The sequence below is a fragment of the Rattus rattus genome, chromosome 11 (assembly GCF_011064425.1).
Source record: "Rattus rattus isolate New Zealand chromosome 11, Rrattus_CSIRO_v1, whole genome shotgun sequence".
In the NCBI taxonomy this organism is placed as follows: Eukaryota; Metazoa; Chordata; class Mammalia; order Rodentia; family Muridae; genus Rattus; species Rattus rattus.
This window is the reverse complement of record NC_046164.1, coordinates 3,899,120-3,921,091: the sequence shown is the minus strand read 5'-3', so window position 1 is coordinate 3,921,091 and position 21,972 is coordinate 3,899,120. Positions and strand designations below refer to the sequence as shown.

General features: G+C 40.9%; 1 protein-coding gene across 1 annotated transcript; it reads right to left on the bottom strand.

Moving 5' to 3' along the window:
* Positions 1-991: 991 nt before the first annotated feature.
* Alb (albumin) lies at positions 992-16,394 on the bottom strand. The gene is made up of 15 exons (XM_032916218.1): positions 16,288-16,394; positions 15,548-15,605; positions 14,500-14,632; positions 12,573-12,784; positions 11,551-11,683; positions 10,574-10,671; positions 9,066-9,195; positions 7,868-8,082; positions 6,961-7,093; positions 5,792-5,889; positions 4,513-4,651; positions 3,957-4,180; positions 2,825-2,957; positions 2,189-2,250; positions 992-1,126 (listed from the first exon to the last, which is right to left on the bottom strand). Exons 1-14 carry the CDS (start codon positions 16,364-16,366, stop codon positions 2,209-2,211), a joined length of 1,827 nt encoding a protein of 608 aa, XP_032772109.1. The 5' UTR covers positions 16,367-16,394; the 3' UTR covers positions 992-1,126; positions 2,189-2,208.
* Between the last annotated feature and the right edge of the window lie 5,578 nt (positions 16,395-21,972).

Genomic DNA, 21,972 nt, shown 5'->3' with positions numbered 1-21,972 from the left:
AAGTTCCCATTTGGTATGTCAGAGTGGGTCTGAGCCGGTGCCCTCCAGATCGTGCTTCCATGCCTGGTCCATTATTGGACCAGTTGAATAGCAACACCTTATTCAAATTATCTGGCTAAATTAGCTCAATTAGCAGGTTTCTATCAGGTCAGGGCCCAATCTCCATTCCACCTTTCCCAATCTTTTTCTCTCTTTGATGCTTTCACCAGGAGGACAAAGCTCAGGTTGAGAGAAAGGAGGATGCAAAGAGGATTGAAAAGGACCTCTCTTTACACGTGGTCTCATGACCGCTTCAAGTACTACGCTTAAAGTGAAACTGTCGGGGAGGATTCAGAGCCAGTTGTAGAATAATATGCACACGCTAAAGCCACGTACACAGTAAAAATGTCACATGGCTATAAATGACTATGTATGTAAACTCATACCCAGTGCTGGATAAGTCTATAAAATTCATAGTCTATATGAGCAACTGATGCCTGGAACAAACAAAAGAGCCTAGCAGTGAAAGTGGCACCTAGATTTTAACACGAATCTTTGACTGTGCGACTCTTAGGGTTCGTCAAATCCAGTGTGCTTCAGTACCCCTCCAGATCACCCAGTTTCTGATTCCAGCAGGGCTTCTCAAGCCTTTCTCCTCTCATCTTGAATTATTTTTTTTCCTCAACTCATCTTACTTTACCAGTTCAACTAGTCACCTTTAAAGCCATTCCTATCTCCTTTGTCCCCAACCCCAACTCATTCCCACCGACAAAGGCAAGCCACAGGTCATAAGCTTTTAGTCTCTCGTTCAGAATTCCCGTGACGTTGGAACATTGGTTTCTGTGCTCACTGCCCATAACTTGGGAGAATATTAACATTTACTTCCATTGTGTTGCCCATATGGAGCTCGTGTCTCTGCTGAGATGAAGGGAGGAAACTGAGGGTTTCCCCCAGCCTTAGAGGCTGCTAGGGTGAGACGCGCCGTTGGAAGACAGACTTCTGAACCACAGAGTATATTCTTTCTATTTTTTATTAATTGCGGCACAGAGAAAAGAAGTCAAAGAAATTTGTGTTCCTTAGGGTGTTGGTTTTATACCAACAGAAGAGATGAGTCCTGAGTCTTCATGTCTTTTTTTCTCAGGGTAGCCTGGAAAACACAAAGAGAAATGGAAGTGTTCTTGGTAAAATGGAATATGTTTTCCAAATCTGTTTCTAGAATGTTGAGTGTCTTAGGTTCTTTTTTGCAATGTTTACTGGTGTAGACAGACTACACATGACCTATATTATATGATATTCGTGACTTAGTGGGCAGATGACACACTGATATTTATTGCGACACCCCCTCTTCATCACTGGTCCCCTCAAGTGTCAAAGTCAGAGGTCTCACCATTTCTGGGCACCTGCTTATTACTTAATTTATTACAAAGGAAAGCTGTCTTCTCAAAATGATGCAAAACTCCCAATTCTTTCTAAAACTGAAGTGATTTTGAACTAGCCTTATAGCTATTGGTTCTTTGCTTAAATAAAAAGTAAGTTTGTGTTTTCATATGGAGACACAATTTTTTTGCCAAAGTCTTCCATTATCACCCAATTCTTAAAATTCTCTTCCAAAAGACTCCAAACAGAATTGATCAACATAGCCATGCAACCATCTATATGTTCAAAGGAGGCTGCTTTGTCATAAGAAGATAAATTCTGTTAAAGTTTAGCATGTGGCACATCAGAAATTTGAAAGAAGATCACTTATGAAACAGAACCCACTGTATCTTCTGGTGAAATGAGTTCACAGAACTATTGGGTCAAACTACATGGAATCATTGATACACAAATGTTTTGACCCAGAAATGTTCATTCATCTGGTTTCAGCTTCATTCAGAGGATACTCTAGGTTGGGCTAACATTGGCGACTCCACATAGTGGTTGGTATAAGCCAGAGCAAAACCACGATCAACTCTGTGGCTCTTTTGAATTTTTAATTTTGGTGTCTTCTCTCCCTGGTTTGGTTGCCTCTTGTGTAAAGTACATTAACCTGGACGTTTATGTGTTCAGTTTCTTATCTACAAATGGAACCCAAATTGACGACCATACGAGAGAACCTAAGAGTGCCGGCTGGCGCTTATCCATGTGGCTCTTGGCAAATGCTTATCGATCTTGATCGTTTTAGGAAAAATGATTATGATCGTGTTTTAAAATTCCCGAGTATAGTTACCTGAGATGGTTGTGATGTGTTTAGGCTAAGGCTTCTTTGCTTCTAGCAACAAGGTTTGGCCCCTGAACAGGAAAAAATGGTGGATGTTAGAAAAATATTAGCAGGACTATTAGGATTTGCACTTCCATAGCCATCGGTGATGATACATGGTAAATGCATGTGCCTTGCCTTGCTTAATTACAGTTCCATTGGAATTCTTAAAACAGGCTCTCTGACATCTGTTGTGTCCAAAATAAAAGGATAAACTGTTGTTAGGGCACCGGAGGGAATGTGAAATGATTCAGACATTGAATGGTAAATGTTCTCCATTAGTGTATAAAATAACTCAGTTCAAAAAGTAGCATTTCAGGGCAAGGTATAAATGAGTTAGCGATTCTGGGCTTTACAAGTATTTCCAACCATGTTCATATGCGTCACAAATTTAAAACCAAATAGTGATAATAAACATGTAATATGCAGCAGTGTGGTAGAAGATAAAAATTAAGAGCTACGTAAGTCGGTTTCTACTACAGTTGTGTAGCAAACAAAATCTGGATTGATCACATTATCCAGTATGTGAGTTCCGGAGCTCTAAACCTGACCAAGTGCACAGAAAATGGAAGGCGCACAAATCAAAATGGAGAGGACATTTGTTACCTCAGTGGCGAAGCAGCTATCCTTGTCGGCAGCCTTGCAACACTTTTCCACGAATTGTGCAAAGTCACCCATCACCGTCTTCAGCTGATCTTCTGTGGCCTTGGGCTTGTGTTTCACCAGCTCAGCGAGAGCCCTGCAGCAGGACAGAAAGCAAGGACATCAAGGAGACATTCACTCCAGTGCAGGAAAATAAGACGGGAAGGATGGCGAGGCCACAGTTTAAGGTTCTAAATCTGGGAGCCAAGTAACTTTGGCTTTGAGGATCGATGCCAATGCCAACCTTAGGAACCTTCCTTGACGGTGCATGCGAGTTACTGCTTTGTTAGCCACTTTGCCAGGACTAGATCACATAGAATAATCAGTGCCGGTCATGCTGTGTTTTAAGTAGTTTCAGGAAATCTCAAGGTAAACTTACGTCTTTGCACTTAATAAATGAATTTTTGCCCCATTTGAAAGTAATAATGGGGAGGCTGTAGAAACTGACAAGGCAAGCAGGAGGAGATTGCTGGCTCCTTGTGATTGACATCTGTGGTACAAACTACTGGGAAAAGAGCTATGTAGGGGGTGAGTTCTGTAACTCTGTCTGGGGACCATGGTGACACGTCCCCAAAGGTGATGACAATACCCTGCTACATTCTGTGCTATTGGAGCCTCTCCCTTTGGTGGGGTTCGAGCCCCCTACTGCATTTCCAGCTGTTTCTTATTCTATTCTCAAAAGTCACACCCACGATCTTGTCAGCCTCTGGCGTGGCTTCTTCGTGGAACATTTTCAGTGAGTTTCTCATACCTTGAAATAAATACTCCTATGGTTTCCATGACCAGCATATTTCTACCTATATCCATGAATGAGTGTTTCGGGTTTTCTATTGTGCCTCCACTAGAATTGTATTCTACTGTGGCTTCTACCCACGGTGATAAAAATAAGTTGAATGAAAGATTTTAATACAAAAATTTTTCACGTAGACAAAAGAACTTTGACACTTTCTTCAACTTAGTGATGCCAGCATCTGAACACTTCTCTCGAAGGACTCTAACCACTGCATCAACAAAGAAAAATTGTCCAGTTGACAGTTCTCACTGTCAATACATATGCAATATGAAAACAGGTAGATGAGAAAGAATATATCCTCACGTTTGCTTCTTTATCTGCTTCTCCTTGTCTGGAAGTGTGCAGATATCAGAGTGGAAGGTGAAGGTCTCCGCTTTAAACTCTTTGGGGACATATGTCTCGTCAACTGTCAGAGCAGAGAAACATGGCCGTCTTTCCACCAGGGATCCACTACAGCACTTGGTGACCTTCTCGCTCACTGGGGTCTTCTCATGCAGCACACATACACGGTTCAGGATGGCAGATAGCTAAAGAAGAGATACGAGATACGCGGAGAGGGAAGGTCACAAGTATTCCACAAACATCCGCTCTCTGGTGCACTAAAAACCGTCATGTTGGATTAGCCACTATGAAGCGAGCCTTGCCCAGTATGGTAATTTATATATCTTTGAAACTGCACATGTGAGACTTATTAAAAACTGTTTCTTTCTTAGTTAGATATGGGAGAGAGGGTATGACCCAGATACTATACACACGTAAGCACATATTAGAACCCCCTTGCTCCTGAAAGTTAGATTTATCAAGGTCTGAGGACAAGAGCCCATCCCCTGTTAACTTCGCTGTTGTTTAAAAGACTCACATAGTCTTCCACACAGGGCAGTCTCTGAGCTTCAGGAAGTGTACAACACTTGGTGCCCACTCTTCCCAGGTTTCTTGCTGCCTCCACGAGAGTTGGGGTCGACACCTGAGGTGCTTTCTGGGTGTATCGAACCAGAATGCTGTGTAACAAAAAGTTATTACTTACAATAACGTACATGGTTTAATCCAGACAGAAAACTGGCCTGATGTAATATATTTCAAGAAGATTCGCCCAAACCAATTAAGATTTTTTCCCCCATTAATCAAAGTATCTTTACTTCTGGGGTGATAGCATAGTACTGGAGGAAGACCTTGTCCTAAGAAACCAAGTGGATGCAAAAACTACTTGGAGCGTAAGATCTTAGTCTTAAATCTGTACTAGAATCACAAGGAAGTATCGTTTCTCTAGCCCGATGGTATTAATGGACTCCATGCTGCTTTAAATAGACTCTGTCACAAACGTACACATACCAGCATTGTGACAAGCTCAAAGGAAGGGGTGAAAAGAGAGATGATTTAATAGAAAGCATGCACCAATTAAATGAAAGAAAATGATTTCTGCCTGACACGCTATCTAGCAATTGATAACATCTTGCATTTAACAGTGTACCATCAGCAATAAAGGTCAGCGTATTCAGGTATAGAAGTGCCTTCTCCAAACTCCAGAGTTAAAAGAATGCTAAAACTGTATATGAAATGAACAAGGAATCACGGGTCTCTTCCAGCATGCTCACTTTGCTTCCATAGATAAAGCCCTATGGAATTGGGATACTACTGTGGAAGGCCATTCAGTCTCTATCTCTAGGAGTGAAAGTCCATAGGAAGACAAGGACACAACTACATAGGTTTAAATGTAACCCCCAAATTCCAATGATTTCCCAAGTGAACTCTTTATTCGTGTAATATTTCCATATTATCTAAATCTTTTGTTATGTTTTTGTGTTCAGCATTTCTATCAGTTCTTGAGTTTCTGCTGCCTAAGCATGCTTCTCCCTTTTTCTACTAAGTATTGTTCTGTTTGCTCATAAACTCCACCTAACCCTTGAAGGACGCTTCCACTTCCAATGTATCAAGATTTGCTGAGTCCTCAAAACGTCTACTCCCAAGAGACCAGTGTTTATATTACACAGGGATACAGTCCTCCTCATCCCTCCAACAAAGTTCCCAGAATTTTTTGATAGATATGGATTTTATGTGTTTTCATTGTGAAATCCATATGCTGGGTGGCCTATATAATGTTTTAAATAATTACAAGTTGATCAAGGAAAAAAACTACTCACGCGTTTTGGAATCCATACTCTCCAAGCTTCTCGTAAAGCTCACAGTTAGTTTTGACCAAGTTCTTAGGTTCTTCTATAAGAGGCTGAAATTCTGCAAGCTGCAAGATAAAAGAATTGTATTTACAGGCCCCTTCCTGAGAGCCCAAAGTAGGTCACTTTGTACTGCTGCTGTCCCTCTGTACAAAGACAAGTCAGGAGACCTTTTTGCCACATTTCCCATCTTGCATTTAAATTGTCCCTTTTATTTGCAAGGTCTTTTGGCACAAATCAAATGAGAATCCTCAGGCTCTGGGATTTAATGGCTGCGTTTGAAGCAGGCCACCTGCTCTATTTTCTTGTTGTGTGATTTTTCTTCCCACATCCAAGTTTCAGACTGATCCTGTCTACAACTCTACAGCACTAACTGTCCTCAGCACCAGCACTGGTCTCTTAACCCACTAAGTGGATGAAATCAAAACACTACCTAGTGCACAGAAGTCCCCTAGATGGTGACCTTCACTTATAGCAATCTCTCCAGTTGGATCTTGAGGTCTCTGAGATATGAGCATCCACCCCAGCCTAAATCACAGAGTGGTGTCTGGTATTCGGGCAGTTTCTTTGTAAAGTCTGACTCCCTTCTGGTCCCAGATGATTCAGAAACCAATATGTGCTGACAGGAGTCCTGACATCCCCACCCACAACAAACCTGCAAACACAACTTCTCATAAAACTACTCCAAAACCTTCTCCAAAATGTCATTTAAAGAAGTAGAGTTCTCGAATTCCTTTGAGATATTAATTCTAATAGTTGACAGTATGGTGGGACAGGTTAATGGTCTTTTCAAGCCTAAGTTAAATCAATCACTTTTAATTGGCAATTGAACTTATTCTCTAATTTTATTCTCAGGTGTCTGAAAAAGGGAAGGCTACAACAAAGGTTTTATGTAAGCAAAGATCCCTCCCTCTCTTTGAACCTTCCTTCCCTAGGGTGGTCATTCTAGGTTTCCTTATATTTTACCCAAAGAGTTTATCCTGCAATGTTGAAGGAAACTTTAAGAGCTCGAACTTGCCTCTATCTCAAGAAAACACCAGGATTGACCTACGTATCTATGATCATGAATTCATCTCTTCTTTTCTCCTGACAGAAAGCCCCACCAGCACCGTGAGTGTTCCTGGCTCTCGGAAACCTACCACTGTGCCGTAGCAGGCAGGAGGATCGCCTTCAGCACAGCACTTCTCCAGTGTGGCTTCATATTTCTTAGCAAGTCTCAGCAGCAGGGACACGGAGTAATCGGGGTGCCTTCTTGAATTTTCATACAAAAACCTAATTGAGGCGAACATAGGCTGAGCTGAATAAGGGGGCGTGTCATAGAGTCCATGACCAATCTCAATAGAGATTCTCATCCCAGCCACCGGGCGTTGGCACGCAGCAAGGACTAAGCAGCAAAGACGTGGGACCCAGAGAGAACCCTTCCCAGGTTCAGCTCCACCACTGCAAGCTATTTTAGTATTCTGCCTGGGCAACTTACTATCAGAGTGCATCAACCTCTCGGTTAGTAGAATGGAAATAAGGGTTGCACTTCCTGAAAACATAGTGTCATTTGTTATTCGTTGTATCGTGCCTTGCCACACTGTGACATTCCGGTCTTCTCAACCAAGTATGAAAGAACTAAGTGTCATGTGGGCATATATACATACAGAGGGATAGATAGATATCCTTGTTGTCATCCCAGAGATGGATAGATACGGCACGATAGGTAAGTAGATACATAGGTAATATATTCCTATACATGAGAATTTCAAGAAAAATGCCCATAAGAATGATTAAGTGGCACATACAATTTATATACTCATAGAATATTTCCAGAAATAGTCCAATGAAGTAAAGAACATTGAGTTTATGCTGAATTTTAAAAAAAAATACTTTGAGTTCCTTAAAATGCTTTTCAGGGAAACTTTAAAGGCTGAGATTGGAAAGGGTGAATAATTTTTTTCTGAGAGCCACAGAAGTCTTGCTAACACCTGGACAAGGAGCCTGGTGTAGCCTCCTACACCACACAGCTTCGCCAAAGCCACGAAGAGAAAGGCATCTACTCACGTGCCCAGGAAGACATCCTTGGCCTCAGCATAGTTCTTACACACTTCCTTATCCTCAACAAAGTCAGCAGCTATTGAGGGCAGATCGGCAGGAATGCTGTCATGTTCTACCTCAGCGAGACACTGGGATTTCTGCAGCACTGGCTTATCACAGCAAGCCTGCAGTTTGCTGGAGATAGTGGCCTGGTTCTCACACATGTACTTGGCAAGTTCCGCCTGTGAGAATGGAAGGCAAAGGTTTCAGAGAAATTCTCTTGGCTACATTTTATCCCTGCACCACTGTTGGACGGGGATAGCCTATCCATCCTGCTCTGAGCCATAGGCAACCAAAGTGGCTTCTAGAAACACATTCTCAGCCACGAAGTGCTTCAGTACTATGACCAGAACATTCCAATGGGATTTGAGAAAGACTGTTCAGAAACAAGGTATGTATTTAGTTAAATGAATTTGTTTTAATTATTTATTAAGTTTATGTCAGAGAGACTGTGATAAATCAGGTCACTTTTTCTATAAAAGTTAGTGCTTTTTTTTTTTTTTTAAATTCCTCCCAAGTTAAGGGTAGTCATTTTGAAACTAAATAACTCATTAAAATATGAAGTATAATTAAACAACCAGTAATGAGCACAATTACAGGCCTTGCTCATAACACACAAAACATCTGTCTTGAGTTCTCCAGAAGGTTCTATGGCAGAAGAGCATTCTGATGTTTGGTTATATTTTTAGTCTTTGGAGAGGGGAGGGGAGGGAGATAGCAGGACGAGGTGGGAGAAAATGAGATCACAGTGAATTTTTTTATGTGCTTAACGTACACAGTTAATTAGAGGAAAGACTACCGAAGGATAAACACATTTTTAAGAGCCTCTCCACTCTGTGAGATCCCTAGCCCCATTTCTCTTCCCAAAATCTTAAACATCTTTAAAAAAAAAAAAACTACATCTGTGACTAGTTCCCGTTTCATTAACACCTTTCTCAAAGTGTGACTGAAGAAAGGAGTTTCAGATCATTTAATAATTCAGAAAACCTTTTGCTGTTGTTTCTGTTTTCTGTTTTGTTTTTGGTTTTGGTTTTAGTTTTTTCTGGAAAGTGGCACCAACCAAGGAGAGCTTGGCAGATTAACGGTCACACCAGCAGCCATCAGTGATCTCCGGTGAAGCCAAGCACTTGCATTCACTGACTGAGCATGCAATCCCCCTCTTTACCCTGTCATCCGCGCATTCCAACAGGTCGCCGTGACAGCACTCCTTGTTGATTTTGGTAAGGTCTGTTGCCAATTTGGTGATTTCTGCAAACTCAGCATTGGGGAATCTCTGGCTCATACGAGCTACTGCCCTGAAAAAAGAAAAAAGAAACCCAATCTTTCTTAACCCCATCAAGGAATTATCATCATAGTGTATTTGTAGGAAAGCAGTAAAAAGGGCGCCACTTATAACAAGTTCGAAATTTGTTATAAACTGGTTTTGAAGTTAAAAACCGACTTAAATGATCAAATTATAAAAATCCACTAGTTCTTGCAATGCTAGCCAGGCATGATAGTTATGGTTTTCTTTAGCGGATCTATCTACTAAAAGAATGGGGGCAGTCCATGGAAAGGTAAGGCCTCAATAAATGAAAATCAGAGATTTTCCCCAAAGGGGCGTCAGCCAAGTGTTAAGGCCTTATCTGACTTCTGTTTTTTGGCTTGACCCCATCTTAGCACTGTGACCACCAGCAGCTTAGCTTTTAGAGTGTTACAACGGGCAGAATCAAAGGATCTGGGAGATTAAGTTACATAATGGCATGAAAGCATTTTCTCATCTGGAACTGAAGATTCGTCATCTTTCCTCACAAGACATAGTTCTCTGAATTCTAAAGTTCCTGATGGGGGGAAACAAAATTCTTAACTTCCAGAGAGCTTAGAGAGTTCTAACCATGCATCCTCCCGCCAAGAAACTGTTCCGGCAGACAGCCTCTAAGTTCTATGGCACAAGCCAAGACTCTCTTGACTCCTTTGCAAGAGCCAGTCACGGCCTGCACAACAGTGTATTGTTTGATACTGACGTTGCCTCGTGTGTTGATTTGGTTGGCTGTGATAATTCGGATAGTAGGAATGACTTCGCGAGGATAATCGTGCTGACGGTTTCTAGAGAACACACACGACGACGTCATCTCCACGTTCTTTTCTATTACGTTGATTCATTAACGACTAACAGGTGAGGCGCTAGAAAGGCAAGCATGTCTTTCTTGCCTTCTACATTAAAGAATACACCCCAGGCTCAGCTACAGCATATAGAAGCCAAGAGAGTATCAAACAGAAACATGAGATTAAGAACACAGTTGGAGTTGTAATAAAATTTGAAGTAATAACTCCAGCTTGTTTGATGGCTAAATTCAATTATCAGGACATAAAACAGTCACTTTTAGGCTGGGAGAACACAACTTAAGTAAATTAATCACCTTGACTACATTCCGTAAGCTTTGAAAATGAGTCCCAGTCTTTATAAGCAAATGAGATTTTAAATACCTGTCTTCTTTTAGGAAAAAACAAAAGTCTTCTAAATTCTTTGATAGTTTAAAATAAAGCATGAGACAAAAATGTCAAATTACTACTATTATTCCGATTTCACCTCTATCGTCTTTTCATAAAGTGCCTTATAAAGGCACAGCCTTTTGGATTGGACAGCTATCATCAGAAAGATGTGGACTGTGATATTAAAGAAAATTCATATACCAAGCTTTGAAGGCTCTCTCTCCAAATCTCTGCATACTGGAGCACTTCATCCTCTGACGGACAGCTGCAACCAGTGCTTTCTCTTTCACCGCATCAAGCTACCAAAAGAAATCCAGTTGAAAAAATTGGAAAGGTTATTTTTACACACACACACACACACACACACACACACACACACACACAGACCCCTTTCAAAGTTCCCCACAGCCCTGTGCCAAAACAATTGGTTTGGGTGGGGAGGAGTTGAAATCGTGTGCATGCTAGGTAAGAATTCTACCATTAGTTGTACCTTCCATTCAAGTGAAAATTTAAAAAGGTAATTTATATCTCAATTCACAATAGTCCCTTTTAGCAAATAATTATTTTGATACCTAAAGGAAAAGAAAATCGATCTGTTCTTAGCATCTAGGAACTCAAAGCACCTTAGAGACATTGCCAAGGGAGGAGTACACTGTCCTAGGCGATGCCCTGGGACCTATGCCTGTACTGACTTTTTAATTTTGTAACTAATTCATTGCAGTCCTTCCTCCATCAACTTTCATAAAATCAGTAAGTGCCTCCACAAACCAAATGATGCGTAATAAATATTTATGGAAGGAAAGAAGGAATTTCAACTTCTGGCCTCAGTAAAAATTCTCTGCTTTGAATTTTAACTCCAGTAAAATGTCTCAGAGAAAGTCCAAAAGAGAAAAGCCAAAACAAGCAAACAGAAAACCCTAGACACCTCTGCACAATTTGACAAAGAATATTCTACTGCACACATCATTACCATAAAGAATGAAAGGACAAGGAACACATATACAAGAATTCCCTCTCTCAGACCACTGCTACATTTTGGAAAGTATGAGAACAAAAATCCACTGGTAACTTAAGAGGGAAGAGACGTTTCATTCAGAAAGTCGAGTCTCCTGAATCCAGCCGTGAGATTGGAGGTTGGACTACGAGGCAGATATTTCTTGCGTGTTTCCAGGGATTACCTTCGGTGTCAGGCAGCCTGCTTTGTCAGACTCTGTGCAGCACTGGGTCAGAACCTCGTTGTATTTCTCAGCATAGTAAAGGAGTTCTGGGGCATAGAAATAAGGATGTCTCCTGGCAACTTCATGCAAATAGCTGAATTATGGGAAGAGGAAGAAGAACATAGGCATTTCCCACAGCACAGAACACTACGGAAATTATTAAAGTCAACCCATACCTTCGCATATATGTGGAATTTGTAATTGGCCATTTTCACTCAGTGTGGCTACCCGGGAGTGATGGTCTTTGTCTCTTGTTAAGTGAGAAAAGAGAGGGGTGTGTGTTTGTGTGTGTGTGTGTGTGTGTGTGTGTTGTGTGTGTGTGTGTGTCTGTGTGTGTGTGTGTGTGTGTGTGTGTGTGTGTGTGTGTGTGTGTGTGTGTGTGTGTGTGTGTGTGTGTGTGTGTGTGTGTGTGTGTGTGTCTGTGTGTGTGTGTGTCTGTGTGTCTGTGTCTGTGTGTGTGTCTGTGTCTGTGTCTGTGTGTGCGTGCATGTGTGTGTCTGTCTATGTGTGTGTGTGTGTGTGTATGTGTGTATGTGTGTGTCTGTGAATGTTAACATGTGTGCATTTTTGGTAAGTAGTTAAATTTAGGTGATGTAATGTTGCTGACTAAACTGAAATTGATCCAGAGAACATGACCAACACATACACACACACACACACACACACACGCACGCACACACACACACAGGCACGCACACACACACGCACACGCATTCACACAAACACCTTCAGAGTATTCAGAATATTTTGCAATTTCTCAGTCTCAGAATATTTCACACAGGTCCTATCTGTTTTCCAGTTCGAAACGTCATTGTTTGATTGTCGCCGTGTAGAGCTTTGTGGTATCAGATATTATGTTTTTAGAATTCATTCCAATGCATCCCCAGGCTCAGTGTTGGGGTTTCCGTGACTGCCAGCCTAAGTGCTACCGGCTAAGCTATTGCCCCGTTTTTATCTTCAAGCACAGATGTCTGGGTACTCACTGTCCCAGAAAGCTGGTAGGGTTCTCCTGGAAGGAGGTGCACATGGCCTCAGCCTCCGGCCTCTGGAAGGGTGGCAGGTTGGGGTTGTCATCCTTGTGCTGCAGGAAACACTCGTTTCTTTCGGGCTCCTGTTTTGCACAGCAGTCAGCCAGTTCACCGTAGTTGTCGCGAAGCTTTGGAATGGCGCATAACTTGTCTCCGAAGAGAGTGTGCTAAGTGGAAGACAGAAAGGGTCAGATCCCTGCCGGTGCCCGACTTCCTCTATAGCCAAAGGTCAGCGTCGAAACCAAATGTGCTGATAAAGCTCGGTTAAGAAGACATGTGGGCTGGGGATTTAGCTCAGTGGTAGAGCGCTTGCCTAGGAAGCGCAAGGTCCTGTTGGGTCCCCAGCTCAAAAAAAAAAGAACCAAAAAAAAAAAAAAAAAAAAAAAAAGAAAGAAAACATGTACCTTGCATGTACGTACATAGAGGATATGCACCTATATTGAAACATCAACAACACCTTGGACTGTATATAGTTTTTGTGGTCTTTGCACGCACTTAAAATAAATTTAAGCAGAAAAAAAATGTTAATGAAATGTTACTTTTTTCTTAATCCTGCAGACATACCCTTTGATGTATAAGTTACTTTTTAAAGTCATGAAGCAAAAGGAAATCATCAAGAAATCTCCCTTCGCTTGCCTTCCTGTGACTTGCCTATTTCTGTGTAACTTTCCTGAGGGTCAGGCACCACAGTATGGTGTGTGGTGGATAAAACAGAGAAGCAAAGAGCTAACGGCGTTGAGGAAGGTCGCCTTCCATGTTTTCTATCTGGCACTAAATCTAGGAGCAAAGTCACTATAATTAAAAGGAGAAAAAAAAAGCCCTGGGGAGCGACATGTTCACACAACTCCTCTCGGGCTCCGCTCCTCTGGGAGAAGCCTAAGTTTTTACTACAGTCCGTGCAAAACTTCGGAATAACACCACCTACTTTAAGTAGTCGTTAACATGCAGACCTCCTCTCTATTCTAGAAATATCCCCCTCAAAGGACTTCATTTTTAAAATATTTCTTTCCTTCCTCACTAATTTTATTGTAGAAATCATTCAACTCATAGAAATTTTACTGAACTGTCAATTGCATACTTTTTTTTAGGAATACCGAGGTACAACTGTACTGTTTTGTGTGATGTGTTAACAGCACACTGAGAGGGAAAGATAACCAAGATGGAGGTAAGAAGAAAGAGGGTGGAGGTCATTCAAACATGGCCGCCCATAGATTATGTGCCCAGAAGAGCTCAGACCTCCAGTTTTGAAGCCCTGTTTATAAAAAGCAAAACTTCTAAATCACTGGGAACTCCACCTTTTAATTGCATATAAAATAAATTACTTTATTTCCCCCCTCCCTTCTGTCCCTCCTAACCCTCTCATGTAAGCCCCCCTTGCTCTCAGATCCATGACCTTATTTTTCCTTCATTGTGTTACATGCATTACATTTATGAATATATATATATATATATATATATTTCTAAATGTGGCCTGCTTAGTCTGTATAAGGTTATTTATATGTATGTTTATAGAAGACCATTGGTATTGGATACACAGTTGGTGCGCTCTTCCTCAAAGAAGGCAATTTCTCCTACTCTCAGCATTCTTTGGTTGCCTATAGCTTTGTTCCTGTGGTCTTTCCCTCATCCTCCTCGGCATGTGTATTGTCACTGTCACTCTCAAGGTCACATTTAGTCATATTAGTGAGACTTTGTGATTGTCGCTTCTGCAATTACTAGGAAAAGGAGTCTCGTAGCAAAATTCCCATGGCCAGTCCCTCTGCCCCCTCTTCCACAGTGTTCCCTGGGCCTTAAGTGTGGGAGACGTGATTTGCTTTCCTTTGAAAAGCTCGGAATTACAAAAGGCAGAAAAGTAGATCCTCAGAGATCAGAATGTACTCACAATGGACTTGTCACAGTTTTCGGCATTCTCATCAGCGACGCATGTTTTTGCAAAGTCTGTTACTTCCTGCACCAATTTGATATGCTCTTCATATGGGCATTTCTGGAGATACTGGGAAAAGGCAATCAGGACTCTGAAAGACAGGCAGAAAGCAAACCTCAGTAGGAGGCAGGTGGCTCTCCCAAACAGCAGATTGTGCATATGTATACTTCCATATTTTGTATGTCTTTCGTACAACTATCTAGAAAGCCTATTCTGGTCAGCTACTCTCTGAGGCATAACCTGGAACATATGTCTTTCCAAGCAAAGAGAATATGGGTTTCTACCATGCTGGAGTGCATATTTGTGTCAATAGATCCGTGAACATGAGACAAAGGAGCAAATTACTCCCTAAATATATCCATTGTCAAAGCTAGACAGTATGCAAGTCCTTTGAGTTACTTCTTTTCTAATCCATGTACCTCTGTTAGTTGAAATGCATGACACTATTGACATTTTAAAAAAATAAATTGCTCATTTTTAACTACATTAAAACCTTATTAAGGTTGGAGATGTGAGTTGAGTATAGACCACTTACTTCCCATGGGTAAGGTCCCAGTACTACAGAAAGACAAAATAATGCTCTCAAGATAGTGTGAGATCTTGCTGCATAGAGCTGCTAAGTGAGCTGCCCCCCAAAAACTATATTTCATAGACCTTTCCCGAAATAAAAATAAGATTCCAGACTTAACAAGTTCGATGTAGGCTCCAGGTTCCCTCTCCAGGAAAGGAGCTACTAGCCATACATGGCTAGATACATTTAATTGAAGTTAGGTATCATTTGAACGTGTGCTCCTCAGCTACACTTGCCATGCGCTAAGTGCTTAACAGCCTGGTGTCCTCTGGCTGCCATCTTGCTCAGCACAGATCCACAGAATTCCTGCCGGTGCACTCATTTCTATTCCACAGTGCTGCTCTACAATTTGCACACTCAAAGTGGGAAAGGGTGTCTAGAACCTGAACTAATACTATCCAAAACATCAAGTGGACTTTCAGCCTCTTAACTTACAGGCCTTTGAAATGCTGTTCTCCCAAGTCCTTAAACCGATGGGCGATCTCACTCTTGTCTGTGGGAATGGGGGAGAGAAAAAAAACCACAAAACATATTTAAATATTGATGAAGACATCGAATTACAATGCGCTGCTTTTCACTCTTCTCTTCACTCACTTAAACTATTCCCTGAAGTTCCCAGCCTCCAATCGCTACAGGAAAATCTGAAGACGGCAATTCCTTTCAACTACATTCAGAGTTTTATTCTTTCACCGAAACTATTATTTTTAAAGACTCATTAAGTGCTTATAACTTTGCATTCAAACCCAAGACGGAATGTTTCAGTCATGTTTGTAAATGTCTACTAAGGCAATAGTAAATAAGAAATAAAAGTAAATATAAGTGGAAACTCCATTCGTAAAATTACTACTACAGGCTATGTGTGTTTAGTATAGCTAGGTAGAGCAGGCAGGCCCTTTGAAACTAGTGAGTTCAGCTGTATCTGACATAGTTCAAATCATTCTACCTAGCATTTTATTTTAATTAAAAGAAATTTTAAAACTAATCTTTCAAGGTCCCCCCATTATTGTCATCGGAGTTATCTAAAATATATTAATATAACCACATAAGGATTCTCATATGCAAATATAATAATAATAATAATAATAATGGTGATATTGATCATCACCAAAGGAAAATTTAAGTAATTTTGAACTACGAAAAATAAAAGTAGAGATGAGAAAACATAGAATGCTTACGTGCTTCTCGGCGAAACACACCCCTGGAAAAGGCAGAGCCGGAGACGAAGAGGAGGAGGAGAAAGGTTACCCACTTCATTGTGCCAGAGGCTAGTGGGGTTGACAGGAAAGGTGGTCTGTGTGCAGAGAAACTCGCTCTAATATACTTCTCTAACCAATAACTGTAGATCATTAACCACACTAACCTTTCATTTCATTGGTTCCTACCCCATTACAAAATCATACCATCCTTGCCAAAAAGAAAAAAAAAAGTTGTTTAACTAAATCCCTTGCGTATGTTTGCCATCTGAAGCTCCCCCAACCCCCCAAGACTTTGTCAATTCATTAAAGTTATGTAAAACATCAAATTTTACATAAGAGTTTAATCTTCCTGTCTCCCATTTGGGCATTTCAGTTTGCAGGGAAGCAGGGCACATTTGAAAAGCTGAGTTGCAAGGTTTGTTCTCCCCAAATATGTTTCTATGTAGAGGCCGTGGAGACTTCACGTGAGGAAGGGGGAGTTGACTCGGGCTTCCAAGTCTTCCTCATCTTTTTAAAGTTAGGATCTTCTAGAAAGCTTACATTGTCTCAAGTGTGAACTGGGAGGAAGCCAGAGCAATAGAAACAAGTGTGGAGGACTCTCAGAAGCCTTGTGTCCTCACCCCATACTCAGGCTATGTTCAAAAGGGGTCTGAGGTGTTTTAGAGGAGACACTAGTAGAGCAGGCACAGTAATGATGGTCCTCACCGTTGTAACATATTTCCTCTGACACCACAGCTGATAATTAGTAGCAGACCAGTTATCTCACTTAACCTAAAAGGATGAGTCGTCTGCCAAGACCTCATCCCAATCACCCCATGGTTCCAATATATACTGGGACGACTCAGTGACCAAAAAAGCATTCTTCTTCATATCTATACAATGAGAGAAATCTAGTTTCTAGGACCTCATCTTAAGTCCTCATCTTCAGGAAGGTGTACAAGTCCTGCAATCCCACACAAGAGGAAAGGCATAATGAAGGAGGAGGGAGAAGTGTTTCCTAGCTTGTTTTATGACTCAATAGTCCACAAATGGAATAACAACAGACTAGTCCCTGAAGACACAGGTGAGCAGAACGTAAAAAAGTAAAAATGTCTACCTCTAGAATTACTTCCCCTGGGGGGTAGAAGTGGAGGACAGAATTAAGCCAAAACCTCATAGTGGAAATGGAAAAAAAAAAAACTAAACGGAAAAGATGATTCTTTCTTGGATAAATTCCTCCGTAAACTTCCTAGAAAGAGTGGTCACTATTTGTTTGAAGACAGTAGTCATGCCTAGTCCTGTCCTTGTGTGGATCTGGATAAACACAAACAAGTAGGCAATGCTTAAATCCTTGAAGGTATTTGTATTATTCTCACAAATGCTACATATTTATGTATAATATTGCATTATTAACTCAGGCTTTCATCACCCACACATGTACTATGGGCATATATTTTTGTTTGACAATTGAGTGAAAGAATCATCTGTGTGTCCATCTTGTATTTAAATTGTAGGATAATCATAAATGCCAAAGTCTAAATAAAAGTCGTCACAATGGAGTAGGATCTTGAGCTGGCTTAGTGACTGTTGAAGCTCCAATAATTTTAAGACATAAATTACCAGCAACTGCGCCTCTCCTTGGCAGTCCTAATTCAATGTCTTACACGGGCATATTCTAATTAATCTTCAGCAGCCAAGAATTAAAGTGCTTAACTCTTGACACAATCTCCATGCTTATAGTTCATCTCAATTGAAAAGAAATGCTTGAACAGTTCCATTTGATAAAGAGGGATTTATACTCTGCTGAAACTCCTGGCATTCATCCTATACATATATTCTATCCTGAGAGGAATGAAGCCATATTATTGTTAGTTACTTCTAAACATCCTGTTTTTCTAGCTTTTAAACTAGATGCTTAGTTAGCCTTCAGAAGAAGTTGGCAGGAGCATAAACGCAAAAGTTAAACTAGGAGTTTAGTTTCTGAATAGAAAATAGCTGGGATGATCATTTCTTGTGCTTGTACGGGGGCTTTAAAACTAGAGAGTAGCTGAGATCATTTGTTGTTTGGAAAACACGATCCTATGTTCATCATCTAGAAGGGAACAACAACAGCACACACACACACACATACACACCACACACACACACAACACAACACAACACACACACAGCACACACACACACACACACATATACACACCACACACACACACACACACACACATACCTGCATTATTAGCTGTTTGCTGTTTTCTTTGTTTTGTTTTTATTTCTTTTGCATTCGTTTTGATAGGATTCTCTCTCTCTCTCTCTTTCTCTCCCCCCACCCCCTTCCTATTTCTGGAACATCTCTAACTTCTTTCAAGTCATCCTGGCCATCAGACAACCTTGGTCTAGCCTGCACCGTTTATTCCCCATGATCCTATACTACTTCTGAACATCTTCTTGAAAGTAAAATGTGTCCAGAAAAATAAACAACTGTGTCCAATAATGTTATCAGAATTTTACCACAGATTTTCTAGAAATAGTGACTTGACCTCTGTCCATTCCAAAATATAGAAAGTTTGATTTAATTTTGAAGAAACATGAGGTCTTTTGTTCACATCTTACTGATAGTTCAGTGGGCATATGCAGATCCCTCCTAAACTGAAGGGTCTGAAATGTTTGATAGGAAGAGGAAGATCATTAAGCATCAAACTCAACAACTGAAACATAATTAGCAACTTAAATTCTCATTCTATTTGAAAAATGTATTTCCCAACAAAAGTCAAAAATCATTTTCTAATGCAAATAAACACTGTAATTCAAACATTAACTGTTCCTCATCATTCCCATGTGTAAGCTTTCCATGCTCCCAAACTATATCCACTAGAAATATTGAGAATATAGAATGTGCCAAAGGTTTCCTTGGAGATAAGAGTTTACACCACAAAAACTTACACTGTTCAGTACCAAGTGTGTTTTTCAGTGAGCCAGCAACTGGCCCCCTGATAGAAACAACGCCATGAGAGACCTTCAAGTAACAACCAACTGAGGTGAGGAATCTAGAAACTCCTGGTTCTCAGATTGCTCAATCTTTCTGATCAAGTTCACAGAAAAACCATCGGTGGAAAGGTCTGAGTTCACAATCGATGGGTCTGGGCTGGAACATTGATCCTTGTAACAGGCTATTCCTAAACACCTGGTGCCTCAAAGAAAATTTCCAAATGGCCCAAATGTAAGCATCAACTGTGGAGATCCTTCGTCTCTGTGAAGTTCTGGGTATCGAACCCAGAGCCTCATGCCAGGCCGAGCAAGGGCTCAACCACTGGGCTATGACTCTAGCCCCTTAAGTGTTGGGACTCTGGAGATGGTGTCCTTCAGACCGTGCCTTACAGCGACAGATCCATTTTAGCAATGGTATATTGATACCATGTACAGCAGAAATCGTCTTAAGATAGTGAGCTACTGTGTAGACAAGGAGACCGAACAGCACTAGCGTGAAGGAAGTGACTTGAGCAGGTGGTTTATCATTGACGACATGGTTTCACCTTTTGGAGAGGGACTGAAACAGTTAGAAGCGTGTTTGTAAAGGGGACGCCTAGAATGGACCGTGGGCCTGTCAGAACTAGAGCGATCAAAGGAAAAAAAATCTGTACGTATTGAATAATGTAACACCAAACTCTATCACCCCCTTAAGGCCAGTCAAAAGCAGACAAAGATTTTTTTTAAAATATGGGATGAATTTAGTAACATGCTTTCTGTGGTTAGATTCAATCAGTTAAATGACGACCTGGGCTCTTCTCTCTGGGATACTGTGGGGGTAGAGAGCCCAGCATCTTTTGGAGATAAGAACAATACACATCACCTATGTATGGAAACTCTAAAAAGTGAGTCAGGACCTTCTCTCTGAGAAGCCTGATAGGGGACACGGGGGTGTAGAAAATGGACTCCTTTATCCCTCGAGACCCCTTTACTTCTGCCTCCGGGTCATATATACATGCATGATTTTATATATCTGCCCCAAATCTCAAAGCACAAGTGAGAGAAAACACAGGATATTTGTCATTGTAAGGCTGACTTAATTTACTTAGTAGGGTTGCTTCCAGTCGTAGCCAAGATCTTAACAAGGACATAGTTTTGTCCTTTAGAGCTGAAAAGAATCTACTGTGTGACTATCCCTTGTTTTCCTTCTCCATTTTCTCTGCTGACAGACACTGAGGCCAGTCTGGACACTCAGCCAATGTCAACAGTGCTGCAGGACACATGGATGTGCACGTATATCTGTGGTATTGATTTGGGATCTCTGTACTCGGTGTCTTGGAGCTCAGACCCACTTCACGCTCCCTCTGGCTGTGCACGAGGGCTCCCTGATGACCACATCCACACAGAGTGTGCTCTTGTTTTAATGACTGCCATTCAGGTTTTATAGCTAGAGTTCTGATCCATGTGTACTTGGTTCTTTTAGAGAAAAGAATCTTGTTCATTCTTTTGCAAGTTAATATTAATTTTCCCAGCAGCATTTGTTGCAGACATTTCTCCAACACACACACACACACACACACACACACACACACACACACACACACACACACACACACACACAAACCAGGTGGCTGTAGCTGTAAAGGTTTACAACTAGGTCTTTAATTCTGTTGTATCGATCTATGTTTCTGATTTTATTCTGGTACTATGCTGGGAGTTTGGGAAGGGGGTTATTTGTTTAATTTTACTACGGTTTTGAATAATTTTAAATCATCTGCAAAAAATACTTACAGCATTATTCAGTTTATCCAATATGAACTTTACTCCCAAGAGTCTTTGTGCTTCCAAATGGGTTTTAAGATTGTCTATGTGTTTCTGCGCAGAATGATGCTGGAGTTCTGATGAGGATTACGTGATTGCTTCTGGTAGTGTAGACAATTTCACAATATTAATTCTTCCAATCCATAAGTGTAGAGGGCTTTCTTCTTCTAGTCTCTTTTTTGTTTTTTCAGTGTTTTGAACTTTTCATTGTAAGAGTATCTCATTTCCTTGGTTAGATTTATTCCAAGGTAATTTTTTTAAGGCAACTGAGAACGGGGTTGTTCTGGTTTTATTTGCATGTTATTTGCACACAGGCAGACTACTGGTGATGGTTGATCAATTATCTGTCGGGCACCTTGCTGAAAGTGTCGTAGTCTTCAGGGTCTTCTGTATCTAGGGTCATATCCGCACACAGGGAGAGTTTAGTGTCTTTTCATATCCTCCCCGTCCCCCCCTTTTTTTGGTTTTATTGCTTTGGCTGGATTTCAAGCACTGTGCTGAATAGGAGTGAGTGCGGGGGACACTGCTGTCTTGCTTCTTGCTTTAGTAGAAATGCTTTGTGCTTTCCCTCCTAATTCAGCGTGTTTTCCTGATATTGTTAGAAGAGTGTCCGTCACATTTTGAAGCTGCGTTTGATAATTAAGAAAAAATAAATAAATGTTGAAGTTAGCGTTTGGGGTTGTATTTTTTGACATGAAATTATCTGAGCATTTGTATGTCATTACTGTGCTGTACTTGATGCTCTGTGAAATGAACTTTCACCCTGTTTTTGCTTGACTAACCACAATGCATCATTATGCACAGATTATGCTAGATTTCTTTGACTGAGCTATGTAATAATTATACTAGTGAATGCCTTATTTTTTTATCCAGAACTTTGAGACTTGCCCAGAGTGTGCG